Raw genomic sequence first — 23,596 nt, 5'->3', positions numbered from 1 at the left:
AGCAAGACTTTGGAGAGAATGTCTGACTTGGATGATGAGATCACGAGGATTTTTAAGGTGCGTCGCACGGTGCTTCAGATGCTGAGGGATCGAGGTTACACTATAGAAGATTCTGATTTGAACTTGAAACGAGAAGAGTTTGTTCAAAAGTTTTGTAAATCTATGAACAGAGTCAATAAGGAAGCTCTTTTCGTCGCAGCCAATAAGGGGCCAAATCCAGCCGACAAGGTACGTACATACTAACATACATATATGAAGAACATGTCATAAAGTTGTAAGCTTTTGACTCAATGCTGAATCTTGTCTCGATCATGGTGTAGATATACGTATTCTACCCGGAAGGTCCTAAGGTGGGAGTGCCAGTGATTAAAAAGGAAGTGGCTCTTAAGATGAGAGACGATAAAGTTCCTCGAGGGATCATAGTTGTTCCAATGCCCATAACTGGTCCGGCCAGAATGGCCGTATTAGAGCTCAACAAGATTCTAACAATTGAAGTCTTTGAGGAGGCCGAATTGGTGACCAACATCACTGAGCATAAACTCATCAACAAGTACTATGTGCTCGACGATCAAGCCAAGAAGGAACTACTCAAAAAATACACAGTGCAAGACACACAGTTGCCTCGCATCCTCATCTCTGATCCTCTAGCCAGATACTATGGACTTAAGCGAGGACAAATTGTCAAGATCAGACGAAGCGATGTTACTTCTCTGGACTATTATACCTACCGATATGCTGTTTGATTCATATCGTTTCTTTTGTTTTGCATTTTACACACTTTTGCTTCTTCATTGTTTTGAATACTAATAAACTCAAATTGGAGGCTTTACAAAACATAAAAGAGACCTCTTCACAAGTCAAAGGAAGTCCCTCTTTTCAGACATACCTTTCTTGTTCGAATATACAATGGTGGAACCTGAAACAACTGGTGAGATGATCGTTTGTTATCCCTGCTGCCTGCATGAAGGAGTAAACCACCGTTGGTCCCACGCTGCGGAATCCTCTTCTCACTAGATCTTTGCTTATCACTTCTGCTTTTGGAGTTTTTGCAGGCACTTGTCGCTGGTACCTGAACTTACTCACAATCGCCTTATTCTTCACAAAGCTCCATATATACTTGTCAAATGATCCGTATTCTTCTATCACCTGTCAACAGAGATAGAGCATTCATCAATCTGACTGCAACTGACAGTAGCTTTAGTTTCCCATTATATGCAACAAGCCTTTTTTAGCTTTTGAATGAATCCTGAAACAATACTTTGAAAACTTCTAGACCTTCTTTTATTTCAATATCCAGATTTTTGCAAGGCTTTGAATCAATGTGCTTAAAATTGGGTCTCTTGGGCAACCAACCAAGAGTGGAAGAGAGGTTTACCTTAAGTATCTGACGCGCATTCTCGATGACGGCCCTTAGCTTAAGATCAGACAACAAAGTGCTTGCAGTGGTTCCTGGACCGGTCAGCTTCTTCTCATTGATCTTCACTATGGCATTGGGGTCAAAATCAGCAAAAACTTCCCTGCATTCCACATATATCATAAGAAAACAGAAGGGACTGATTCAACAAAATGAGAGACACGTCCATGCAAAAAAGAGTTAACCAGAATCATAGCAAGAACCTGAAGTCCTGCCTCTTGCTCAGTATCGTAGGCCATGTGTGTTCGGCCAACGCACCCGAAAGCACAAGGAGTTCAAACAACCTCCTGAACATACACCACCAAAGATTGACAGTAAGGAATATTCATCAATCAAAAAGGGTGCACGTTATACACAAGAGAGAAAAGTTTGAACTATACTTGTCATCGTGAACTGGCACACCCCATTCTTCATCATGGAAAACAATATAGCAAGGATCTGGCATTTTCAAACAAAAAAAACAGTCAATGTAAAGACCGTTGAAAGTAAATCGATGATTGTGTACACTCATCTACACTCTGAATGTTGACAAGAGTAAGAAACTGACCAGAGTTTGGAGTCACCCAAGCACACCTCTTCTTAGTCTCTGAACCACTTGGTGGTGAATCCAAAGCACCTTCAGAGACAACACTTCTTGGCTTCGAAGGGTAAGACTTACTTCTACATCCAACACTGTAGGACCGAATCAAACGACCAGTAGATGCTCGGCTGTGGAATGAGTCCATGGAGGCATCAGAGGAAAAAGATGCATTCAGTGACAAATTAGAATTTAGGTTCTGCTCATGCCGTCGTAGTATAGAAGCCACATTAAGAGTGTGCCTGTGAGAAGAAGAAGAAGACACGGTTCCGGCTGGTGAAGCATAAGATAGTTTCTCATCTGATCCAGTGAGCTCAGATGAGGATCTTTCAAGCTTTCTCAGCGACTTTGAAACAGCTTTGTGTGTGATGAAAGGACTAGACTTGTTAGCAGCAGTCCTCAGAGTTGGCCTGGTCTCTGCTTCAGGCACATTCATGGACTGAATTCTAGGAGCATTAGACATTGAGTTCACCAAACACTTGACTCAAACACTGACCTGATTCTGACTCTTGAATCAGCAGAGAAACATCTGAGAGTCGCCATTCTTTTGCCACACAAACAGCATCGCCATCGAGAGGGAATCACAAACAGTACCGTGCCACCACGTCCATTAAACCAGCTTCCATTTGCTAGATCTCCAAAACCAAAACCAACTCAGTCAACGAACCAATACTCTCTTGGACATCACAGAAACACTCTTCCTCTTGAGTTTTTGAAAACAGAGCATAACATCAACAAAAATGCTTCCTTTTCCTTACAAAATTAGGGTTCTTGTTCCAACAAACAGACCTGAGTAACATAAAAAGCAACGTCAATGATTCAGATGTTATATAAGCTTCTTAGAAACCGACAGAAACAAGCCTGCATTTGTGAATAGACAAGAGAGAAAGAGCACTTTGACTTACAATGGAAAAAATTGGATTTTTGCACACCTAATTTTAGTGGTTTTACAAAGAGAGAAAATGGCTGACAAAATTCCTGAAAATTCCCATGAGTTTCTTCTTCCCAAGAAATATCGAGAGGAAAGAGAAAAAATGTAAAATTAAAAATAAATGCAAATCATAAATAAACATAGATGTATGGATCAATAATGTTATCGAGGGACAAGATACAACTAATCAAGTAACCAAACAAAACAAAAATTATAACATAACAAAAACCGGCAAGCAGTGCGTTATAACGTTCGTGATAAACGACACGTAGTTGAAATCACTTCTTCTTCTTCTTCACCTTGAACTCATTTCCACACACTCAATCTCTCAGACACTCCTTCAATCTCCACCATGAGCTCGTTTTACCTTTCTTCTTCTCCAATTTCCAAACTTCAGTGGCACGCGAACCCTAAACCTAAACCCAATCGTCCTGTTGTTCGTCTTCCCCTCTCTCGTCTTCATGCCAACTGCTATTCGTGGAGATTGTCCTGTAACGTTGCTCAGCATGGTCTCGATTTTGAGGAAACTGTGGAGGAAGATGAATCCCCTCAATTGCTCGAATTATCTTCAGAGGAGCCGAGCATCGACGAAGAAAAAGTTGCAGCTCCATCGAGAATGTTGAGAAAGAAAAAAGAAGATGAAGAGAGCTTAAACGATAGATTCAAGCTCAGAAATGGAAAGGAGGTTGCTTTAACTCATATATAACATATTCTCTTCTTCTTCACCATTTAGTTGATGGTGTTTAGTCATTTGTTTCTTATATAGGAGTGGGTGTTCATTTTGTGCTTCAGTATAGTTGAAGAAGCATAGTTCATTTTGTAATGTTCAGGTTTTTGAGGAGAAGGCATACTTAGTGGGCGTTGAAAGAAAGGGAGATGGAGAATGTTTGTTTGATATAGAGGAATCTCTTGAGGAGCTAGAACAGCTTGCCGATACAGCTGGCCTTGCGGTCGTTGGTTCTACTTATCAAAAGTTAGTAGTTCTATTTATCTGTGTTTTGCTACTTAGGGATGTGTTTGGATTCCTGGTTTTTTGTGAATCTAGTTGTCTTATTATTTTTCTGCTGCCATGTTGTTTTGTTGCGGATGCTAAAGTCAATGATGGTTTGATTGTATTCATCAGGCTAGCTTCCCCAAATCCTAGAACGTACATTGGATCAGGAAAGGTCGCAGAGATCAAAAGTGCAATTAATGCATTGGACGTTGAGACTGTTATATTTGACGATGAGCTTTCACCAGGGTAACGTTTCTTTGTAACTTCTTTTGTTTTCAGTGGAAATATATGCTCTTGAATTAAGACCACCACGCTTCTTGTTTACCTTTTGACTGACCTATAGCTATAAGTTACAATTCTACAGGTTTTTGGTTGCAAGCTCTAGAATATGTACCAAAATCTAGTCATTTGAGTGTTATAGTATGTAGGAGTTTCATACTATTGTTTATTCCCAGATTAGTTTGTTAACATGTGATTCAGTTTCTTATGAATTTATATATTTAAATTGTAGGCAGTTGCGCAACTTGGAAAAGGCCTTTGGTGGGGAAGTTCGAGTTTGTGACCGCACCGCCCTTATCTTGGACATTTTTAATCAAAGGGCCGCAACTCATGAAGCAGCCTTGCAGGCAAGATGAAGCTTTACATATAGAGATGACTGTTGTGAAACTTTTTAGTAATGCTCTTTTCAGAAACCATGTACAACATTGGCTCAATCTTTACTTGTTTCTAGGTTGCTCTAGCACAAATGGAATACCAATTGCCACGATTAACTAGAATGTGGACTCACCTTGAGCGTCAATCTGGTGGTCAAGTTAAGGGCATGGGAGAAAAACAAATTGAAGTTGATAAGCGAATCTTGCGTACACAAGTAAGTAACATCTAGATGTTTCTCCAGTTCTTAGCCTCTTTTGCCACTGCTCCTCGTTTCATTTATCAAGAAATGGTGTGTGGCATGGTTTGTAATTTCGTAGGTACTGTCTTTTTCTGTATTGGTCCATTAAGTAGAAAGTATATTCTGAACGTTTTCATATTAACTTGGCCAGATTGGAGTTCTCAAAAAGGAGTTGGAATCTGTTAGAAAGCATCGAAAGCAGTATAGAAGCCGGCGTGTTGCTATACCTGTGCCTGTTGTATCGTTGGTAAGGACACCACGTTATGTTAAACTCATAAGAATCGAACAACACTTCATTTTACATGAGAATGTTTTTTACCTGTTCTGTTTTAGGTTGGTTATACAAACGCCGGGAAGAGTACACTTTTGAACCAATTGACTGGTGCTAATGTTCTCGCTGAAAATCGTTTGTTTGCGACTCTTGATCCAACTACAAGAAGGGTTCAGGTGAGTGAATTTGTTGGGAGAGTAGACCCACAGTTCCTTCCTTCTTTGGGTGACAATTATTTCTTATATGCTACTATAATGAATACATATGCATTGATAGTCACATTACCTAATAATGACATGTTCAATGTGATGTATATAATGTAATTATACTGTCAAAGTGGTTCTGACTCCTGCACTGCCATTATGTAACTTTTCTCATATGTCGTTATTAGCTATTGACATGCAATAGCGTTAGAAGTTGTATTTAATGTGGTATCAAGTTTGAACATGATATTTCTTTTCTGTGTCCCTTTTGGTCAGATGCACAACGGGAAGGAATTTCTTCTCACAGATACCGTTGGTTTTATCCAAAAGTTACCAACCACTCTGGTAAGGTCCTAATGGCTAAGAACCCAACTAGAAGCTTAACCGAACATGTTCTTCTTGTCAATACTCCCATGAGTGTCTCGTAGTAAAAATCTAGAAGACTTGTGTTCACGCGGTGTGTAACTTAGCTGAAAAGTGTCTTGCAGGTTGCTGCTTTCAGAGCAACACTCGAAGAAATATCAGAATCAAGCCTTTTGGTGCATGTTGTTGACATCAGGTTTGGTATCTTCAAACCCTGGTTAAGATGGGTCATCCATCAGATTTCATATTTTCACCTCCTGATGATATTATGCTTGAAACATGTTTAGCCACCCACTGGCACAGCAACAAATAGAAGCTGTGGAAAAGGTTATGTCTGAACTCGATGTTTCATCAATCCCAAAATTGGTTGTGTGGAATAAGGTAAAGAGACGGATATGATTGTAGTTCCCATTCAATCTCGTGATATGAAACATAACGTGGGAACAACGTTATAAAACTCTTTATTTCTTGTTTTAGGTTGATAGAGTGGATGATCCTCAAAAGGTCAAGCTGGAAGCAGAGAAAAGTGGGGATACTATATGTATATCTGCTCTGACAGGAGAAGGACTAGACGACTTCTGCAATGCTGTTCATGAGAAGCTTAAGGTTGGCATTTCATCAAAATGTATTGATATTTTTTTTTGTTCATAATTCTGGAACATTAGAAATTTAGTTCTTAAAATTCTGTTACAGGATTCAATGGTTTGGGTTGAAGCCCTTTTGCCGTTTGATAAAGGGGACCTTCTAAGCACCATACACAAGGTTGGAATGGTGAAAGAAACTGTGAGTAGATGACCGACCATCTTACTTGGTTTCCTTTATTTGTCCAGATAACTCATTTGACTCTGATGTTTTGTGTTTGTTGTGTATATAGGAATATACAGAGAATGGGACGCTTATCAGGGCACACGTTCCGCTTCGTTTTGCACAGCTGCTTAAACCTATGAGACACTTGGTTAGAGATGTTCCCATAAGCCAAAAAGGGTGAACCAGAAGCATAGCAAGAACCTGAAGGCCTATATTATTACTCAGAAACATAGGCCACATGTTTGGCCAAAGCACCCGGAAGCAAAAACAGTTCAAACAACCTCATGAACATACACACCAAAAAGAATGACAGTAAGGAATATTCGTAGATAAAAAGGAATGCTGTTAGTAGACACAAGCAAGCTAAGCCTGAACCCCTACATGACATCGTGAAATGGCACTGCAAATGTTATTTCATCATTGATAACCCTTTTGTACAGCGAGCGTCAGTGATAACCCTTTTTGTATAAATATTTCACTTAAACCAAAACTAGCGCCTCGTTCGATATATGATTTACGTACAAATACAAAAGCTAACATATTAACACTTTGAATGGCTCAGTAAACAATCTAATCTCAGCTCAAAGAGTTTCTCAAAGCTGGGAGGGAAAATAAACGTTCCTACCAAGATATCAAATTACACTTTGCTAAGGCTGATTGTTATACTTTAGGACGAGTGCATGCTACAGAAATACTTACGATCAAGTTTCTACTAATACGCATAAAAATCTAACAATAGTATCTTTAACTCTATTCTCGATTTGGGTGGTGGAATCATACACCATTGTTAGGAAAAAGGGTGAGAAAGGAAGCCTCTTAATTGTACAGACCAAATACTATTTTAGTTGGGTTCTCCATACAAAGATGAAAAATACAGGTCATTCTACTTTGCAGGCTATGCAAACACTTGCAAGCCTACTTAATCAACCACCAACTCTGCAGGACAGAAGCTTTCACCAAATCCAGATCTCCAAATGATAATCCAAGGAAGCATGTGCAGCTCATACCAATCGAAAATGACACCTACAATGGAAGAAAATCATATAGGAAAATGTTAACAATTTATCAGTTGGCACGAGAAATGGTTTTCCTCCTTAACGATCAGATCAACTATTGTAATGTATTAGCAGAATCAGTATGTACCCCAATAGACCTCTGCCTTGCCATATCCTTGGTGTGACAGATAAATCAACTTTTGCACCTTGCCTCATTACTTGAATAGAAACTGCTTGTCCCTGGTTAGACTGAGCTTCAGCAGCAAGCCTTTGCAACAGGTTGTCACCACCCCCCACGTTGCCAAATTTCACAACCTGATCTCCAAGCTGTAATCCATCCTCTGCTGCTGGAGATGATTCGGTTATCTCATCAACCATGGCAAAGGGAATACTAGTAAGCACATCCACTTCCATGGGTCGGGAAGTAACACTGAATCCAGATGTCTGCATGGAGGCAGATAAAGAAGTCACTGCACCTGACAAGCTTGAATCTTCTGAACCTACATCATTTCCTACTCATAAGCTTTGTACCCACGTATGCATATGGTTTCAAACTATAAATGAACCTCTAATACTCATAGCCCTAAACAAAGAACCAAATCAGAGAAGATGATTATGGAAACCAAAGATTTCAAGCTGAAGTTTGGAGCCTGTTAAGTCAAACCTGAATCTTTTGTAGATGAAGCTCTAGATGTAGGCCTCACTGAATGAAGAATTTGAATGTTCACATTTATCTTTTCCGTTATCTCACTGTGCTCACTCTTTAACTCTGTGTGGGTGTAGAAACTATATCAGAGAAATAAACCAACTCAAAGCGGAAAGAGCAGTGCAAAACTTAACAATTGGTTCACTGTAAAAGCTACACATCCACTCTATGGCAAATGCTATTGATACAAAATCAAGCTTGCGTCCTTCCAATCTCCTCTCTAGTTCACAACTATGAAAAAACTCAAGCCAAGACAAAAGCCAAACTGTATATGCTCAGTACGATTTTGCTACGTTTCCTAATGGGGTTTAAAGTTTAATCCAGCCTTGGACTAGTAATCCCTCCCTATGTATGGACTAATTCAGTAGCACAAGACAAAAAGAAAGAGAAATCACCAGCAAGGCGACGCCGGTCAGCTCTCACCATCGGAATGTCAATATCTTCCCGCGGGAATCCCTGTCAGATACAAACGCATCAAAAGGAGCAAAACAAAAAGAAGTCTCAGTTAACACTAGAGAAGAGTGTGACGTAGATACAGTACCTCAGAGTCGATGAGATTGCCGGAGAGACCAGGACCGCCGGGATTGCAGAGACGTTGGACAATAGAGTTCATCTCCGTCTCCATGGCTGCTCTCTTGTCCATTAGAGCCATCGTCTCCGCTTTCAGATTCGTACCAACCATCTTCTCTTCTCTTCTCTTCTACTCTCGCGTCTTCTCCAAGTCCGATCGATCTTTTCACTGAAATCGCAGCTTTTCTTTGCCTCCTCACCTTGGAACGGAGCAGTTCGCCGTGATTATATTTTGGGCTTAACTACGAAAAGCCCAATAGACCTATTCTTTAACTGGCGTATAATCTTAGTCGTCTATTTATTTCATCCAACGGCTATGCCGGCTTTGTTTTTGTACTTCATATATTACAGACAGACAGTAAGCAGCTCTAAACCCATGGAATGTTTGTATATAATTTCAATCGTAGTGGTTCCTATAGGCTATAGTTATAAACAAGCATGTTACAAGCGGCTCATTCATCAATCAGCAGTGAAATCAGGCTCGGGAGGCTTCTGAAGCTTGACCAACTCCCTGATCTTGGTGTTCCGGTTCCTGTGAATGGTGCGAAGTGCATTAGCCGCAAACTTAGTGACAAGAAATGCTGCCCCGATGGAGTATGAAGAGCTGGTGGTTGAGCTGGAGATGGTCTCGGCTTCTGCCTCGGCCGCTTCCATCTTCTTCCTCTTACAGTATCGACGCCAGGCAGCCTGGATGAAGCAAGCAGCCCAAGTCCTCCATTGGTGAGAGTAAAACCTGAAAGTGTGCTGCACTTGCCTGCTGTGTAGGCGCCGGAACTGGCTTGCTACGAACTTCAACTCCTCCGAGGTCAACGCAAACGCCTCTACTTCTGTTAGAGCTTTCACGGTTCTCGTGGAAGACGGCAGGTTTATACCTGATTTTGGATCCAATGCCCATGTCAGAAGCTCTTCACCGCAGAATTCTCCTTCTTTCAAGAGACTGCGGTTGAAGAAACCGCTTCTGCCTCCATCCGTTGTCACACTCTCGAGCCGACCACGTATTATGAATAGCATCTCATCTACAGGGTCTCCTTCCCGCACTAAATAAGTACTCTCAGTAAATAAGCATGGTTTCAACCGCATACAGATCGCATCCAGCAGCTTGTCATCCATGCTCTCAAACAGTGGAACCTAATATTATGGTAAAATGCCAGTATTACTAGGCATGTCCAAAAGAAACCCTATCATGAACCAAGCTAGGTTGTCGATGCTCAAGAGCTAGTTTAGTTATCACCCGACTGTTATTCAATGGGTCTTAAATGTTCAAAAGGTTGTCGAATAAGGAACAGCGAGGAGATCTTACCCTGCGCACTAAAGCCAGACAAAGATGCCGCTTGATGTCTCTCCGGAGATCCTTGGGGAGATTCTGAACGAGATACTCTTCATCTACACCACGTGTCTCCAACCATTTATACTGGTCATAGCGCCTCACACGCTCCCTAAGATCTTGTGGTAACATTCTGTGATGCATCCATTGTTCTGAATCACGCCTCTTTACTCTCATTTCTTCGAGCCGGATGGTAAGAGATTGGAGATATGTCTGTCCCAAGATTGCAAAATGTCGTTAGATAGTCCTTATATCCAGCGGAAACAAATTTATGCATGATGCTTCCACTGAAAGAACTAACAAAAAATTTCTATTGATCACGGAAGTAGCTACGGTTGCACCATAAATACTCACCTGCATGTTTCCGATGAGAAGAGCAAAGAGGATCAACCCAGAAATGGCGAGAGATATGGAGAATATAATCTCCATCGGGTATGTACTGGTTTCAAGCCCTTGTCCAAGTGTACTGTGGTGCAACAATGAAAAGTACTATATGAATATCTGAAACTCATAGACGCATAAATTTGAGAAACCATGTGGTCATAGGAGCTGAATTACTTTTAGTTTCGTGAGAATTGGAAAGATCAAAGCAATAGTCATTTCTTTACTTTTGACTGAGTTGTGATAGAACAAAAGGAGTTAACATGGTTACCTCAAGTTCTGAAGGCCCCACCACAAACAGTAACAATATTTGACGATGAAGTCTTGAGACGAGACAATTTCAGACGATAAAGCCTGTGTATAAATCCCAAAGTCAAATGGAGGATTATTATCATCGAGGTCAGCTCGGCATCTAGACTGAAGAACAGATTCCTTGGTTTTGTTCCAAACAGCATAGCCGTCCATGTTTTGATTGCCACAGTACAAGAATTCTGTGCTGCAATTCCCTGCATCTTTACAGGCCTCCTGCCAGCAGGCGTCGTTACGTTCTAAAGCTAAAAGGTACCAAAATGCTCCAACTATCTGCAAGATCAGTGGCTCAATCAGAGTTGCTCTTCATAAAAAAAATGACATATGAGATCCCATGAAACATCAACTCAGATAAAAGGTAAGGTTGCATAGGATATCACAATTCACAAGTAAACAGTGACGGCTTAACCAGAAAGCTCAATAAACTCCTTTACATGTTTTATGAATCTAAATATTTGAACATAAGTTCACTACAATGAAATGGGAATGAAACTAATTCCAGGTATTGCACATTTAGTGCCACTGTCACATAACTGGGGAAAGTATAGAACAGAAAAGAATGTCAATTATAAAGAGAGAAAGCTATACACTCACATGACTTGCAAGCATATATAAAAGCAGATAATAAGCGGCACCAGCCCAAGCAGTTTCCGCAAAGACACCTGCAGTCCTTTTTAATTCTGAGGTCAAGGGTAAGATGCGTAGGAATCGCGGTATATACTGAACCAAAACAATGAAAAGCAAGGCCTGCTTTGTAGCTAATACATCCGACCCATTTGAACTTTGCAAGAACCTCCAAACTACAATCTGCAAATACACAAAAATGAATACTGTAAATCTAGAACTAGAAAAAGGCTCTTAACAGAGATGTTTAGTGACCAACTAATGCATCCTTTCAACAACATAAAGCAAGGATGTTGTCCAACATACAAATTACTGAATGGATCCTAAGCTTATATTTACCAACCTGAGGGGCAGGAAGTACAGAGAGAAAGTCAATAATAAACCAATGTTGTAAATATCTCTTTGCTATCTGTGCAGGATCAATCACAAGTTCACCTCTCCCAAAGACCCGGGATGAGGGTGCAATATAAGCAGTCCTGAGCTGGAGAGCCATGTGAGCGAGATAAAACACATCGATAAAAGTTCGCAATGTACTTGTTGTGATAGCCAGTTTTCTGTCGATACCAAGGCACTTGGACTCACCATTAATCACAGGAAGATAGAAGAAAAAAGGGTCCACGAACACTGATAGAATACATGATGCAACAAATAACTTATTGCAGTACAAAAGGATTTTATCCTGAGGATCAAATATCTTCTTTTCAGATACTTTAAGGTCTTCTGGGAACACTGCTCGATAAACACCGAAACCCAGTGAGCGGCCGATCGACTTAAGCCCTTTGGAACCCTTTTGGATACCTTTCTTGAAGGACCTAGATGTGTCATTGCTTCCATGAATAGGATGAAGTTGACCACTGAAATTGGAAGTGTAGTTCTGTTGGAAGGCTACAGATGATGATGGTAACCTAGAGTCCAAATCATCCACCCTATTCAGTAAGAATAACGAATCAACTGAATAACTAAATAAAATAGATAGACCTTTCTCTTCGTCTCAGGTCGATAGATCTTCTCAATTGGAAGAAAATCATACTAGTTTCATCAGAAAACAAGCATTGCCAAAAGAGAAAACTGGAAGGAGTTGTAAAACTTGAAGTTTTGGATAAAAAATATAATAGGAATTGATCTCTTGAGGGCATCATTGCAAATGAATATTGTTATAAAGATATAACGTTTGAATGTCAGATCTCGGTATTAAACAAAAAGGATGCACTAACCTCACAAAATTTTCTCGTTTGCCTGCCATGATTGCTAATAGGAACCAGGATACCTCAAGATTGTTCAACGAATAAGCCCACGATCACTTTCTCAAATCGATGAAGAAAGAACACAGCTTAACAGACTCTAATCATTAATCACGCTGAACTGCATCATCCCAAAACAAAACTTAAAGTATTTACCTTTGAAAGACCCAAGTAACTAAATGAAGCTTTCAAAATTATGCTAAATGAAGATGGACTTACTCTGAACAGTATGGTCCACACCAGAAGCGAAGTAGCATCACCTCAACTGGATAAAAAGAAATTGATGAAAGATGCTCACATAGTAAGAAATTAAGAGAGGTAGAGCTCGAACCAATCTTAAAAGGAGAAATGAATCTCAGAACAAAATTAGAAACAGAACAGAGGCGAATCGAAATGAACTTGCTGAAGCAAGAGAAAGCTGAAGTAAGAGAAAGAGACAAAGACAGAGGCTTACATAGCTAGGTAGACGACTTCAAGGGTCCCGTTGATGAGGATAGCCTTTTACAATAAGAGGAACAACTACGAACTACAAAAGATGAAAGTGGGTATTGTATAAAGCGACCAGAGCAGACAAGTGGTATCCACTTTACCGAAAAAGAACCCCACACACACACACACAAGCCAAAGGCAACGAAGAAGAAAACGAGTCAAATGACATATTTACCTTGATAATTTGATGTTTTACAAAGCTTTTAACTTTAAAATTTGTAATAATATTCTCTAATTTCTAACTTACATCAAATTTAATTCGAACTTGTGACTTTTTGACTTGAACCATATTAATTTTTGTTACAAGATTCTTCAGAGAATAAGCCCACGATCATACTTAATTGCTCAAATCGATGAAGAAAGAACACAGCTTTAACAGGCTCTAATTCTTAAGTAAAGCTACAAATCATTAGAATTTTTATGTTACAAATGTGGAAAACATCATACAAAAATAAAACCATGTAGTAAATATAAATAAGGCTGCATGGAGGATTTTGTACAAGAAGAATTGTATTATACAAGCTCTTCTATATTAAACGACCATCTCGGCTTCTTTTACACTTGAAGGAATTCCAACCTCTAGTCTCATTGTAGCTCTATATTGCTCAGGTACTACGGCACCAGCCTGAGCACATATCTCCACAACAGCAGGTGCTTGCCCGTAGAAGCTTCGTAGCTCCCTCTGCATTGGCGGCCCATTCACATCAGGAACATGCCAAACATATCTTGGTGGTATCAAGTCGTCCAGCACTGCAGACTGCCAACCATGCTGGCCATTCCTCTGTTGGTGCTTGAATGCACCACAGTTCTGAGCCTTGTGTCCTGTTGGACCTACGTGAACCTCGGGACAGTACCCGCAGACCCTAACCCTATACATTCTCATAAGCTTTTTGGCTCCTGCTCTCATTTCTTCCCAGGCCTGTAACGTTTCTTCAGCTAGGGAGACCATTTCTTCTTCACTAGAAGGTGGAGTGCTCTCTGAGACAGGTAACTCAGTTAACAATGGCACTGGAGGAGGCTGAGGCTCTGGGTCAGGCAATTCAGTTTCATCTGCATCAACAAACTCGCTTTTGCCAATGCGGATAATTGGTTTTCTTCTCCTTTTTGTTGGGAATTCGGGGATTTCAACGCCGCCCTGAATGCAGAGCTCAACTACAGCAGGAATTCGGGGAATCGAGAATCTCTCATCATGACGGATGCGCTTGCCAAGGCGGTCATAGAGGTGATAGGCTTCAAGAGGAACAATAACGTCCTCAATGACCGAGTTAGTCCACTCATGAAGACCTTTCCTTTGCGAAGCATTGGGACCTTTACACGACTTAAATGGATGCCCGTAAGGTCCAACATGGATCTCATTGCACCACCTAAAAGACAAATCAAACAACATCAAAAAAGACCACACTCAATCTGACCGCTAATGAAACAAGAAGAATAAGAAAATTTACCCACAAGCATTGACACGAACAACTTTCATAAGCCGGTGGAGATTGTTGATCAATCTGATTCTTGCATTGTATACTTTATAAGCAAGAGGCACAAGGCTCTTCACAACCATACCATTTTTAGGAGGAGGTAGAGGTCTCTTAGGTTTGTCTTTGTTATTCTTGACTCTCTCCCTGGCGGCTCGTCTCAGGTCCACAATTGGCACTGGAAAGGGTTTCTTCTCTCTCCTTGCGTACTGCTTAGGTAAGTCTTCATTCTGAGCACGATCACTTCTGACAACCAATGGAATAGATCGACGCTTTTCACTAAGCACAACTCTGGAAGTTAAATTAAGTCTGAAATCAATGATACTTCCCTGCACAACATATTCGTACAGAACAGTAAGTGCTTGACACTCTACTAGAGAATGAAGTTTACACACTAAATTTAGATTCGTGAAGCTACAATAATTTCATCAACAGCTGAAAATAGAAACGTAATCGTATATGATGCAACAAGGTGTGGTCTTATTATAATTGGATAATATTGACTCGTAAAGGAATCTGACCTGAAGAGAAGGAGAGAACCCAAGTCCAGAAAAAGGGTTAGGATTGAGAAATTGTCTCCTGGGCACGCTCTGAATAGCAGCAAAAGGTGCATTTTTAGGTGAAAACCCAGAAACTGTACCGGCTGGGAGAAAACAACGGGAACCAAAAGCAATCACAATCTGACCATAAAGGATTGAAATTTAAGCATTAAGGTTCGGTTCGAAAGACAATGAAGAAGAAACTTACAGGAAATAGCCGAGTACGTTATCGACATCGTCGACAACTGCTGGATTAAACCATTAGAAGGTTGGAAGATAAGGAAGAGAACGGTCTCTCAGTCTCGGAGACGAAGATGATAGCTAAATGTGTAAATTGTGGACAGGCTTAACTGTTTAACCTTTAAATAGAATGGGCCTTTAATGGACTGAAATTCTTATTCAGCCCACATAGATTAACATTTGTTTCCCAATTACAGTTGTGTAATAGAACCGGGTTCAAGGATAAAACCATTAAACCTTTTCTAATTTTTCTTTCCAATTTAGGATACAATTCTTTCTGATCCAAACCAAAAAAAAAAAAACAAACATTGTATAAAAACATGACTCAGGTCTCAGGGTACCAGAAAAAAAAAAAACCAAATTGGGTAAAGAGGTAACAAGACTTAGACCAAAAGGCCTAATGGCAGGAGAAGAAGTATCAAACTCCATGCTCTGTTCAGGCTTCCCTTGTTTGTGATATGAGCGTTTAAAGGAGCAGCCGCATCGTGATTTGGAGACAAGACGACGTTTACAGGAGCAGGAGCATCAGCAACGCTTCGGTTGTGGTTCGGAGACAAGACGACGACACGAAGCTTCTCTCCTCTCTGACAATGTCCTTCTTCCCCACTTATGAAGTAAAAAGGACCTGACCTCTTCAGCTCTATCTTGGTGTGACCATCTTTGTATCCTCTCATTGGCTCTGATCTGTCACATTTCTCGTAATCTTTTTCCTTCACTTGCAAGACTGAATCGTTCTCTGCATTGTATTTCCATACTATCGAAAAGCAAAACAGAAATTTTATGAGAATAAATATAGCTAGTTAGCTACGTTACGTACCAAAGTTCAATGTACTACACTTACAGAGAGTATCTCCAATTTTGAATCTTGTTCTCCCTGACCATTGGTTTAGTGTTTCCTCTGTAGTTTCAGAAACCTTCCATGTGTTGGACTTGCCTCCCACCAGAATCTCTCTACCTTCAGAAAACAAACCAAACGACAACAGAAGTAAACAACACATTATCATAAGTGAAGACATTGTGGCCTTAAAATAGCTATACAACAAGTTTAACGATTTTTTTTTTTTGTGTGATTAATCTCGATTAGTATAAATCATATGATGAGAATTTGCAAGAATAAATAGGAGATGGAGAGGTCTAAAGGGTTCTTGAATCCAAACAAATCCCTTCTATCAATCAAAACGTGACCGACCATCATGTAAAAAAAACGAAGCTCGTGAAAAATGAAGAAGCTAAGCGTTACAGTCTTACAGAACAGAGCTGGTGTGTAAATTGTGTGACCAACCCTTTTCACTATTGCATCAGCTGAATGGTCATCGCTGCATTAAACACATTACAATCATCGATGTAAATGCAAAAAGTTTTTTTCTTTCCTAGGGTTGAGCAGAGTAAATGGAATGCATGTGACTAAAAGGAAGATGGGAATTAATAGTTGGATTTTGTAATAAAGAAATAAGAAAACACCAGTTTCCAGAAATGAAGGCAGAGTTTTTCTGCAAAATACGTATATATTAGTGTAAGACGTAAAGGCGAATCTTTTTTTTTTTCTCTCTTCAACAATCTGACTATTCACGACTCATTACTGATAATAAAGAATATTAAAAGTCTGAAATGTATATTTCAACCTCCATTCTCATCGGTCTCTATTCAATGGACCCAGTTTAGAAGAATGAAGATATAAAACATAATATTTTTACAGACGACAATGGAACACAAGAAACAAAAGAGAGAGAGTGAGAGAGAGAGGAGTTTGTTTCTTGAAGATCTCTCCAACCAAACCCATTAATTAAAAAAAAAAAAGAGAAGGTGAAAAAAGGAAGTGGGTTGCTGCTTTTTTTATTTGTATGTGTATTTGTTTTCTTTTGACATCTTCTAACACCAAAATTTAGTGCACAAGTCATATCCCACACTTACCCCTTTCCTGCACAAGTCTGCTTCCATCTTCATCACTGCTGTCTCAACCCAACAACACACTCACCTCCAAAAAAGCAAGTTTGCCTTTATTTTATTTTTTTCACAACAACAACAGCAACAACATGATGTGTCCTTCTTTTCTGCTTCTTTGTCCTTCTCTGACTTCTCCTCAGATTGATATTAGATTACTACACGAAACCCAGAACCTTCCTCCTCTCTCTCTCATCTCTCTCTCTTTCTCTTTCTTTCTTTCTTCAGTTTCATTTTTTGCTCTTCATCTCTCTCTTTCTGTGATTCTGTTATCACTCTTCTTGTGTTCATATCATGAACCTAACTCACGGTCCCTCGAATCCTAAGCCTTTTAAGGATCCAAAGGTCAGGCTCAGGCATCACTGCCTTATGCAAGACTATCAAGAATTGCATATGGTACGAGCTCTCTCTCTCTTTCTCTTTTAAAATTTTTTTTTTTAGTTTACTTAGATCAAGTTTCAGTTCTGGGTCTTGTCTAGTTGTCTCTCTGGATCTGAGAATGTAATTTCATTTGCTCAAGGTTTACATTTTTCTACCTGATCTGGTCTCACAGCTGCTCGGAAAACCCGGAAAAGAGAGAAACTTTTAAGTTTAATTGCTTCCTTAAAAGACATAAAGCTTGTTACTTTTCTATGGGTAGTTAGTTAGTTATACAAATCTCTGTTAATCTTAAACTGATCGAAAGAGTTTAGTCTTAAGCATAGTTTTAGGATGAAGACCTTATTGTGTGCATATTACTCCTCTATGGTTCGTTTCTCTTCCCTTTGGTTCTGTGTTAGCTTTCATTGACGTGTGTTGCTATTTGTTGGAATACACTAGGAAACCGAAGCTATGAGAAAACGGTTAGAGACAATACGAAAAAGGAAGGCAACACTAATGGCTGAAGTCGGGTAAAATATACTTACAATCACTTAACATTTATATCGTTAGTCCTTGATGTGTTTTTTCTCAAGTGGTTTTATATCGTTAGTTTAACCTCTTCTATCAGATTTCTGCGGCGGAGATACAGACATTTGAGACAAGAACAGCCACAAGATATCAGAAAGGTCAGAGGAAGATCAAATGGTGGGAAGAAGATCCGAGTAGAAGTATCTCCTAACAAGAGAAGTGAAGTGGAAACTAAACACGTTTCGCTTCCTGACTTGAACCACTCGGGAAAGGTTCACGATGAAACCAACACCAGTCTTAAGAGAAAAGTTCCATTGTTTGATCTAAACCAAGTATCTGTAAGCACATCTTTCAATGTGGACAAAGAAACCAACCTGTCCTTTTAACTCTTTCCAAAACCCGTTTGACCAACTCTTATAAATTGATTTATAGGGAGAAGAGGAGGAAGAAACAGAGGCAGTGAACAATGATCAAGAGAAGATAAGAGTGGAAGAAAGTAGTTCATGTAAGAGAGTGAGTACTAGCACTGAGTTCCAACAACAGCAACAGCAAAAAGAGATGAAGCTATCGTCTTGCAGGAATGGTGGAAACGGTTCAATTAAGAGGAAAATTTCATGGCAAGATCCTGTTTCAGCTCTCAGAGTCTAGAAAGCAAGAACATTTTGTTCTTCTTCAAAGTATTATTATGTAACATAGCTTCACATCAATTTTTAGCTGTTTATTTTACTTATCTTCAAAACATATCCAATTGTGATGACTTGAAAACATGAAAAACCTTATCCCTTCTCCATCCCTGAGGTGTCGTGCTATAAAAGTGACATTTGTACAATCAACATGTGTCAGTAGACCAAATCAATGGAAGTGATCCAAAAGTCAAGGAACATAATCAACGGTTAGATGTATTGACACGTGTCTAAAGAGACACACACTTTTAAAGTGGTCATTACCGAACACAGAAAAGAACCGATCTTTAAGTCTGAGACGGAAACAATTAACTTTTTATGGAGGAAGAAGACGGGTCTGACTGGGGCGGATTGGCTCCAGAGATACTTATCAACATAATCTCGAGGCTTTCAGTTCAGGAGCTATGGACGGGACCGATGTTCGTTCGGAAGTCGTGGCTAACCGTTTGCAGAGATCCGTATCTCTGGTCTATCTTCGATCTGGAGCCATGGTTCGAGTCATATCCCGAGTCGTCTCACTTGTGGTCCCCTGATTTCGAGCGGAAGGTTGACTCAATGCTCAGATCAGTTGTTGATTGGAGCGACGGAGGTCTTACTGAGATCCGCGTCCGCCATTGCAGCGACTACGCTCTCTCTTACGCAGCGGATAGGTAAGTATATTTCTCATCAAGATCATGATTGAGTTTGTGATTTCCTTTGTTTTTTGCATTTTCTAAGGACCAGTTTCTGATTTTGGAAATATCAATAGATGCCCGAATCTACAGGTTCTTGCCATTAGAAGCAGTCCCAACGTGACAGACGCATCTATGACGAAGATAGCGTTTAGGTGCAAGGGTCTAAGGGAGCTTGATATCAGTTACTGTCACGAGATATCTCACGACACTCTTGTGATGATTGGTAGAAACTGTCCTAACCTGAGGATCCTGAAACGCAATCTTATGGATTGGTCTTCGAGACACATAGGCTCTGTTCCTGCAGAGTACTTAGACGCTTGTCCTCAAGACGGCGACACAGAAGCTGATGCCATTGGAAAACACATGATCAACCTAGAGCGTTTGGAAATTCAGTTCTCTAGATTATCTGTCAAGGGTCTTGCTTCGATATGCGAGGGTTGTCCCAAGGTAGAGTACTTGGACTTGTCTGGGTGTGTGCATCTGTCAACCCGTGACATTGCAAACAATGTGTCAAGGCTTAAGTGGCTTAAGGAGGTGAAGAAACCAGATGTTTATGTGCCAAGGTCAGGGGATGTGGCGCAGACCGAGAGATATGGTCATTGGAGACTCTATGACGAGAGATTTGATATACATGCCATGAGAATCTGATTTTCATACACGACTCAATGTTCTGTAATAAAGCAGCCCATAGTTCTGACTTGGGTAGGTTGTTATATGTGGTTATATAGCAGCTCTTTGGTTTAATAAACCTTGGAAAAAAAGACCGATGTAGAGCTCACAGTATTAAGCATTAAAGTTGTACATATACACGCTACGTATAACTCAATTCTATGTGAATTAATTATATACTCAAAGAGTTCTTCTTGTTGACGCTACACATGCGTGGTACTACTGTCGACTACATCAATTCTTGTTGGGAAAGTAGAAAAGAAGACCATTTTATACAGGAGAAGAAACCTAGAAAAGTTGAGAAAGCAGGAACGAGGTGGCAAGGCAAGCAATCATATGGAAGGAGCCTGACAAAGGTATTGCAGAAGCAGACGTGGTGGTTGCTCTAGGTCTCCTACTGAATCCTCCTCCCCTTTTCCTTATGAATACTCCAAGCTTCCTCGTCACACCAGCTTCCTCATCGCCTTGACCTGAACATAAAAGAAGGGACTGTGACGAGAGCATGACTAAAAAGATCGCTAGGATGAGTAAACGTTTGATATCACCCATCTCTGCTCTAACATAAGATAACCCTCTGTTGCGATTATAAAGAAGAGATATTTTGTAAGTTGGACATATTAAATGATATTTGGTGGGTTGATGGAGATATGAAATGATAAGATAAACATTATAATGTTATGTGGAGCCAACATTTGACTCGCTGGAGAACTAGGTGTCCAATAAATACAAAACGATCATCGACCAAAGTTGAAAGCCGACATCGACCAATTCTTTGTTCTCACAGTTTCTGGCATTTTTTCTGCAATAATATGATTACCGCATCAACAATTGTTACCTTTAAGTAAAAGTAGCGCAACTTGCTTTCCACACACCTTTGTTTGATGAACTACAATTGGAAAAGGCTCCAAATTTAAAAATTTTTACAGAGTAGATGCTAACCTGGAAAGGTGTCATTCTGGGTAGGCTAAGAGTTTGTCCAAAATGGCTGGTTCCACCTCCCGGAAAGATGTGATCTGACCAACTCGTTTAGCTAATTCCCCTGTGACTCGGTCCATGTAGAGTAGATACAATCCGTTTCTCTCTTCCAAAGCCGCTACTGCTTTCCGCGCATGGACTATTGATGATATCCACTCCTCAAACATAACTGCGGATAAGACAACTAATCTCAGCATCTTTTGTGATTTGTCATTAAATAGCTTTAAAACAGATTAATGATGTTAAAAACAAAAAAAAAAGCAACTTCTATCAGAGCCAGGTTTCGATCCTGGGACCTGTGGGTTATGGGCCCACCACGCTTCCGCTGCGCCACTCTGATTTGCTGATAATGTATTATGAATACTATTTAAATATTTAATTTACCAGTTTCAAATGCTTCATTCTCTGCCCAGGGCAACAAATAATCACATATGAGGAACTCAGTTAGCTGTATCCTGCGGTTCATCAGACAACATAATCAAGATCAGCATCCCTATCATAGAATCACATTATCTCTTTTGAATCTGAAATACTTACAGTATAAACATGCACTCATCCATCTCTGAGAATGAGAATGATTCATCAAATGGGTCCATAAACAGCAAATTTTCTGCTAAACTGGATATTCTCTGAGAAGTAGCAAATATTGCACGCTGTCCAATGTATGGTTCACTTGCCAGTTTACGGATCAAATGTTGGACATAAAAGCCAACACTTGTTTCTAGTTGTTTCACCTCTACAACAGATGGTATACACACACAAAACAAAATCTTAGAAATGATAACTAGAAAGAAAATGCAGTAAGAATTATTATTAAACTGCTAAAGTTACCATTTAATCTGAAGGGGGTGCACATTCTTGTGATCAACTGTGTAATCATGGAACTGATCGATTCTTCAACAGATTCTAAGTTCCTTCCCATCGATATCAGATTCTTCAGTGAAGCTTGCACATGCCAAAAAGAGCGTATTATTTCATAAGCAATAAAAGGAATTGCATCTAAGGATCTTAATTTATTTGTTTGCAACTCAGGTACTTTTAATAATGTTACCTAATATGAAATCTACAGCCTGATGTGACCAATTGCTGAAATTAGAGGCCTGCAGAACATAAGAAGCAAGTTCAAAGTTGAAAAGTGTTCAAGAGTGAAAATTACCAGAAAAAAATTTAAGCAAGAAGGCCTAACATTGGAGTCTGCTTCAGATAGTTTGAGGAGAAAATCAATAGATATCCTTAGATGCTCTGCTTCCTCTTCATATTTTGGTTCTGCAGTCAAAGTTTCAACTCAAACAAGCAAGTCCCAGAAAATGAACTGGTGCTACTTGGTTACATTAAGTATATTTTTTACTTCTTTCTCCCATATAGCACATCTGGGTCATATTATGGTATGGTGTTGTAAACTGCATTAAGGAAAATATAAATAGGATATAATGGAAAAGGAAGATCCTTAACAAAACCTGAAGACCGCAATCTTTTAGATGATTGAGTTGATTCCTTTCTGTTCCTTATCCTCGCTAGAGATAAACGATAACACAAGCTGATTAGTTAAGGCCACAAACACAAAGGTAACAAAGAGAGTACAAACGGTTCAAACTACTAGGATGATGGAAAAAAACATGGGAAAATGAACTACCAAGTCTGAGAAATCTACGACGAAGAACATCGTTAAATCTGGCTTCAGAGGCTTCCCCAATTCTCCTACCGCTGAATGCTCCCAAGTCATCAAAGAAATAACATTTGCAAGAAGCATTCGCTGGGAATAAATCACGATGAAAAGAACCTAAATGACACCAAATGCATTAGTTAAGAAACCAGTCAGTTTTAGAAACATCTTTCAAAACCTTGTTTCCATTTAAGAATCATTAAATACAGAAACAATTCTTCAAAAGTTTAGAGAGACAGAAAAATACTTTCAGCATCCTTGAGATTTTCCTGGAGTCTGATAATCTCTTTCTTCCTCTCTTTAGCCTGATTTCAAAATCAAAAATCTCAAAGGTCCGTCTCACAACCGAGAAAACACAAATCATATGACCTAGATTTCTAAATTCTAAACATAAATCGAAATGTAGCCCTAGAAATGTATCAGATTCCACTATATGATAGTTGCGAAGAGAAACGAGAAGGTTTAAACCCAAATACAGAACAAATCGAGAAGTTAACCTTCTGTTTCCAGCGAAGAGCATCAGTTTCAGAGAGAACATCACAACGGGAAGTAGAAGAAGATGATGATTGACGATTCTGGATCTTCGATCGAAGTAGAGAAACAGCGATCGCTAGTCTCAGCGACTCTTCCTTCTTCTTGTGATTTGCTTCAGCGACGCTCATACTCATTTTTTGTTCAAAATGAGACCAAAAAAAAAAAGTTTTCAATTTTCGGAATCATAAATTAATAAATTAATAAGGATTCTCTGTCCTGCGCGGGAGAGC

At 39.7% G+C, this 23,596-nt stretch overlaps 11 protein-coding genes and 1 non-coding gene across 14 annotated transcripts; 4 read left to right on the top strand and 8 right to left on the bottom strand.

The window, feature by feature from the left end:
* Positions 1 to 6: 6 nt before the first annotated feature.
* On the top strand, positions 7 to 883 carry LOC17876004 (DNA-directed RNA polymerase subunit 5-like protein 1). Its single transcript, XM_006281433.2, has 2 exons — positions 7 to 228; positions 321 to 883. The coding sequence occupies exons 1-2, from the start codon at positions 19 to 21 to the stop codon at positions 741 to 743; spliced, it is 633 nt and encodes a 210-aa protein (XP_006281495.1). The 5' UTR covers positions 7 to 18; the 3' UTR covers positions 744 to 883.
* On the bottom strand, positions 779 to 3,046 carry LOC17876317 (probable GMP synthase [glutamine-hydrolyzing]). The gene is made up of 6 exons (XM_006280668.2): positions 2,897 to 3,046; positions 1,962 to 2,780; positions 1,795 to 1,852; positions 1,618 to 1,701; positions 1,376 to 1,517; positions 779 to 1,146 (listed from the first exon to the last, which is right to left on the bottom strand). The coding sequence occupies exons 2-6, from the start codon at positions 2,452 to 2,454 to the stop codon at positions 877 to 879; spliced, it is 1,047 nt and encodes a 348-aa protein (XP_006280730.1). The 5' UTR covers positions 2,455 to 2,780; positions 2,897 to 3,046; the 3' UTR covers positions 779 to 876.
* A 129-nt stretch (positions 3,047 to 3,175) lies between these two features.
* LOC17877341 (GTPase HflX) lies at positions 3,176 to 6,967 on the top strand. The gene is made up of 13 exons (XM_006280213.2): positions 3,176 to 3,607; positions 3,753 to 3,895; positions 4,046 to 4,162; positions 4,428 to 4,542; positions 4,647 to 4,784; positions 4,960 to 5,055; positions 5,142 to 5,255; positions 5,559 to 5,627; positions 5,771 to 5,841; positions 5,933 to 6,026; positions 6,123 to 6,251; positions 6,339 to 6,428; positions 6,520 to 6,967. The coding sequence occupies exons 1-13, from the start codon at positions 3,275 to 3,277 to the stop codon at positions 6,631 to 6,633; spliced, it is 1,623 nt and encodes a 540-aa protein (XP_006280275.1). The 5' UTR covers positions 3,176 to 3,274; the 3' UTR covers positions 6,634 to 6,967.
* A 221-nt stretch (positions 6,968 to 7,188) lies between these two features.
* On the bottom strand, positions 7,189 to 8,931 carry LOC17874624 (26S proteasome non-ATPase regulatory subunit 9). The gene is made up of 5 exons (XM_023781184.1): positions 8,695 to 8,931; positions 8,549 to 8,609; positions 8,112 to 8,216; positions 7,596 to 7,947; positions 7,189 to 7,475 (listed from the first exon to the last, which is right to left on the bottom strand). The coding sequence occupies exons 1-5, from the start codon at positions 8,833 to 8,835 to the stop codon at positions 7,454 to 7,456; spliced, it is 681 nt and encodes a 226-aa protein (XP_023636952.1). The 5' UTR covers positions 8,836 to 8,931; the 3' UTR covers positions 7,189 to 7,453.
* Positions 8,932 to 9,004: 73 nt separating this feature from the next.
* Positions 9,005 to 13,201, bottom strand: LOC17875823 (probable cyclic nucleotide-gated ion channel 5). 2 transcript variants are annotated; one of them, XM_023781177.1, is made up of 9 exons: positions 13,057 to 13,201; positions 12,822 to 12,867; positions 12,576 to 12,723; positions 11,705 to 12,287; positions 11,332 to 11,544; positions 10,700 to 11,010; positions 10,402 to 10,513; positions 10,024 to 10,260; positions 9,005 to 9,851 (listed from the first exon to the last, which is right to left on the bottom strand). In XM_023781177.1, the coding sequence occupies exons 3-9, from the start codon at positions 12,602 to 12,604 to the stop codon at positions 9,183 to 9,185; spliced, it is 2,154 nt and encodes a 717-aa protein (XP_023636945.1). In that variant the 5' UTR covers positions 12,605 to 12,723; positions 12,822 to 12,867; positions 13,057 to 13,201; the 3' UTR covers positions 9,005 to 9,182. The 2 variants fall into 2 exon arrangements, with proteins under 2 accessions (XP_023636945.1, XP_006281531.1); XM_006281469.2 differs by lacking the exon at positions 13,057 to 13,201 and having other exon boundaries at positions 12,822 to 13,033.
* A 244-nt stretch (positions 13,202 to 13,445) lies between these two features.
* LOC17875498 (APO protein 2, chloroplastic) lies at positions 13,446 to 15,450 on the bottom strand. Its single transcript, XM_006280408.2, has 4 exons — positions 15,308 to 15,450; positions 15,082 to 15,203; positions 14,537 to 14,889; positions 13,446 to 14,455 (listed from the first exon to the last, which is right to left on the bottom strand). Exons 1-4 carry the CDS (start codon positions 15,333 to 15,335, stop codon positions 13,624 to 13,626), a joined length of 1,335 nt encoding a protein of 444 aa, XP_006280470.1. The 5' UTR covers positions 15,336 to 15,450; the 3' UTR covers positions 13,446 to 13,623.
* A 112-nt stretch (positions 15,451 to 15,562) lies between these two features.
* Positions 15,563 to 16,411, bottom strand: LOC17876197 (early nodulin-like protein 1). The gene is made up of 2 exons (XM_006281966.2): positions 16,181 to 16,411; positions 15,563 to 16,093 (listed from the first exon to the last, which is right to left on the bottom strand). The coding sequence occupies exons 1-2, from the start codon at positions 16,353 to 16,355 to the stop codon at positions 15,723 to 15,725; spliced, it is 546 nt and encodes a 181-aa protein (XP_006282028.1). The 5' UTR covers positions 16,356 to 16,411; the 3' UTR covers positions 15,563 to 15,722.
* Positions 16,412 to 17,069: 658 nt separating this feature from the next.
* Positions 17,070 to 18,960, top strand: LOC17877196. Its single transcript, XM_006281542.2, has 4 exons — positions 17,070 to 17,676; positions 18,100 to 18,170; positions 18,269 to 18,506; positions 18,601 to 18,960. The coding sequence occupies exons 1-4, from the start codon at positions 17,575 to 17,577 to the stop codon at positions 18,814 to 18,816; spliced, it is 627 nt and encodes a 208-aa protein (XP_006281604.1). The 5' UTR covers positions 17,070 to 17,574; the 3' UTR covers positions 18,817 to 18,960.
* Positions 18,961 to 19,126: 166 nt separating this feature from the next.
* LOC17874999 (F-box protein SKIP1) lies at positions 19,127 to 20,326 on the top strand. Its single transcript, XM_006281754.2, has 2 exons — positions 19,127 to 19,501; positions 19,600 to 20,326. The coding sequence occupies exons 1-2, from the start codon at positions 19,170 to 19,172 to the stop codon at positions 20,171 to 20,173; spliced, it is 906 nt and encodes a 301-aa protein (XP_006281816.1). The 5' UTR covers positions 19,127 to 19,169; the 3' UTR covers positions 20,174 to 20,326.
* A 17-nt stretch (positions 20,327 to 20,343) lies between these two features.
* On the bottom strand, positions 20,344 to 20,878 carry LOC17875152. The gene has a single exon (XM_006282091.2). The coding sequence runs from the start codon at positions 20,741 to 20,743 to the stop codon at positions 20,483 to 20,485; it is 261 nt and encodes an 86-aa protein (XP_006282153.1). The 5' UTR covers positions 20,744 to 20,878; the 3' UTR covers positions 20,344 to 20,482.
* A 255-nt stretch (positions 20,879 to 21,133) lies between these two features.
* LOC17876970 (protein MULTIPOLAR SPINDLE 1) lies at positions 21,134 to 23,522 on the bottom strand. 2 transcript variants are annotated; one of them, XM_023787097.1, is made up of 10 exons: positions 23,330 to 23,522; positions 23,080 to 23,137; positions 22,803 to 22,949; positions 22,627 to 22,683; positions 22,326 to 22,435; positions 22,221 to 22,239; positions 22,001 to 22,114; positions 21,707 to 21,905; positions 21,554 to 21,624; positions 21,134 to 21,338 (listed from the first exon to the last, which is right to left on the bottom strand). In XM_023787097.1, the coding sequence occupies exons 1-10, from the start codon at positions 23,498 to 23,500 to the stop codon at positions 21,145 to 21,147; spliced, it is 1,140 nt and encodes a 379-aa protein (XP_023642865.1). In that variant the 5' UTR covers positions 23,501 to 23,522; the 3' UTR covers positions 21,134 to 21,144. The 2 variants fall into 2 exon arrangements, with proteins under 2 accessions (XP_023642865.1, XP_023642862.1); XM_023787094.1 differs by having other exon boundaries at positions 22,221 to 22,269; positions 22,356 to 22,435.
* TRNAM-CAU lies at positions 21,438 to 21,509 on the bottom strand. Its single transcript has one exon. It is a non-coding gene; the product is annotated as a tRNA-Met (tRNA).
* Positions 23,523 to 23,596: the final 74 nt, after the last annotated feature.

Source organism: Capsella rubella, unplaced genomic scaffold, assembly GCF_000375325.1.
Source record: "Capsella rubella cultivar Monte Gargano unplaced genomic scaffold, Caprub1_0 scaffold_8, whole genome shotgun sequence".
NCBI lineage: Eukaryota > Viridiplantae > Streptophyta > Magnoliopsida > Brassicales > Brassicaceae > Capsella > Capsella rubella.
Note: the sequence above shows the minus strand (reverse complement) of the source record. Positions and strands in the feature narration are given on the sequence as shown.

Excerpts from the sequence above, each read along its gene's own strand:
- LOC17876004 (XM_006281433.2), top strand. The coding sequence starts at position 19 with ATGTCTGACTTGGATGATGAGATCACGAGGATTTTTAAGGTGCGTCGC. Across the intron at positions 229-320 it reads GGCCAAATCCAGCCGACAAG|ATATACGTATTCTACCCGGA; the intron begins GTACGTACATAC and ends ATCATGGTGTAG.
- LOC17876317 (XM_006280668.2), bottom strand. The coding sequence starts at position 2,454 with ATGTCTAATGCTCCTAGAATTCAGTCCATGAATGTGCCTGAAGCAGAG. Across the intron at positions 1,853-1,961 it reads TTGGGTGACTCCAAACTCTG|ATCCTTGCTATATTGTTTTC; the intron begins GTCAGTTTCTTA and ends TGAAAATGCCAG. Across the intron at positions 1,147-1,375 it reads ATGCGCGTCAGATACTTAAG|GTGATAGAAGAATACGGATC; the intron begins GTAAACCTCTCT and ends CTCTGTTGACAG.
- LOC17877341 (XM_006280213.2), top strand. The coding sequence starts at position 3,275 with ATGAGCTCGTTTTACCTTTCTTCTTCTCCAATTTCCAAACTTCAGTGG. Across the intron at positions 3,608-3,752 it reads AGCTCAGAAATGGAAAGGAG|GTTTTTGAGGAGAAGGCATA; the intron begins GTTGCTTTAACT and ends TGTAATGTTCAG. Across the intron at positions 5,256-5,558 it reads CAACTACAAGAAGGGTTCAG|ATGCACAACGGGAAGGAATT; the intron begins GTGAGTGAATTT and ends CCTTTTGGTCAG.
- LOC17874624 (XM_023781184.1), bottom strand. The coding sequence starts at position 8,835 with ATGGTTGGTACGAATCTGAAAGCGGAGACGATGGCTCTAATGGACAAG. Across the intron at positions 8,610-8,694 it reads GCAATCTCATCGACTCTGAG|GGATTCCCGCGGGAAGATAT; the intron begins GTACTGTATCTA and ends TGTATCTGACAG. Across the intron at positions 8,217-8,548 it reads TGACCGGCGTCGCCTTGCTG|AGTTAAAGAGTGAGCACAGT; the intron begins GTGATTTCTCTT and ends ACACCCACACAG.
- LOC17875823 (XM_023781177.1), bottom strand. The coding sequence starts at position 12,604 with ATGGCAGGCAAACGAGAAAATTTTGTGAG. Across the intron at positions 12,288-12,575 it reads AAACGAGAAAATTTTGTGAG|GGTGGATGATTTGGACTCTA; the intron begins GTTAGTGCATCC and ends CTTACTGAATAG. Across the intron at positions 10,514-10,699 it reads TGGGGCCTTCAGAACTTGAG|TACACTTGGACAAGGGCTTG; the intron begins GTAACCATGTTA and ends GTTGCACCACAG.
- LOC17875498 (XM_006280408.2), bottom strand. The coding sequence starts at position 15,335 with ATGTCGATAACGTACTCGGCTATTTCCT. Across the intron at positions 14,890-15,081 it reads GGTTCTCTCCTTCTCTTCAG|GGAAGTATCATTGATTTCAG; the intron begins GTCAGATTCCTT and ends TATGTTGTGCAG. Across the intron at positions 14,456-14,536 it reads GTTCGTGTCAATGCTTGTGG|GTGGTGCAATGAGATCCATG; the intron begins GTAAATTTTCTT and ends TTTGTCTTTTAG.
- LOC17876197 (XM_006281966.2), bottom strand. The coding sequence starts at position 16,355 with ATGTCTTCACTTATGATAATGTGTTGTTTACTTCTGTTGTCGTTTGGT. Across the intron at positions 16,094-16,180 it reads CAAAATTGGAGATACTCTCT|TATGGAAATACAATGCAGAG; the intron begins GTAAGTGTAGTA and ends GCTTTTCGATAG.
- LOC17877196 (XM_006281542.2), top strand. The coding sequence starts at position 17,575 with ATGAACCTAACTCACGGTCCCTCGAATCCTAAGCCTTTTAAGGATCCA. Across the intron at positions 17,677-18,099 it reads ACTATCAAGAATTGCATATG|GAAACCGAAGCTATGAGAAA; the intron begins GTACGAGCTCTC and ends GGAATACACTAG. Across the intron at positions 18,507-18,600 it reads TTGATCTAAACCAAGTATCT|GGAGAAGAGGAGGAAGAAAC; the intron begins GTAAGCACATCT and ends ATTGATTTATAG.
- LOC17874999 (XM_006281754.2), top strand. The coding sequence starts at position 19,170 with ATGGAGGAAGAAGACGGGTCTGACTGGGGCGGATTGGCTCCAGAGATA. Across the intron at positions 19,502-19,599 it reads CTCTCTTACGCAGCGGATAG|ATGCCCGAATCTACAGGTTC; the intron begins GTAAGTATATTT and ends AAATATCAATAG.
- LOC17875152 (XM_006282091.2), bottom strand. The coding sequence starts at position 20,743 with ATGGGTGATATCAAACGTTTACTCATCCTAGCGATCTTTTTAGTCATG.
- LOC17876970 (XM_023787097.1), bottom strand. The coding sequence starts at position 23,500 with ATGAGTATGAGCGTCGCTGAAGCAAATCACAAGAAGAAGGAAGAGTCG. Across the intron at positions 22,950-23,079 it reads AAATCTCAAGGATGCTGAAA|GTTCTTTTCATCGTGATTTA; the intron begins GTATTTTTCTGT and ends GGTGTCATTTAG. Across the intron at positions 21,339-21,553 it reads GAATGAAGCATTTGAAACTG|TTATGTTTGAGGAGTGGATA; the intron begins GTAAATTAAATA and ends TCTTATCCGCAG.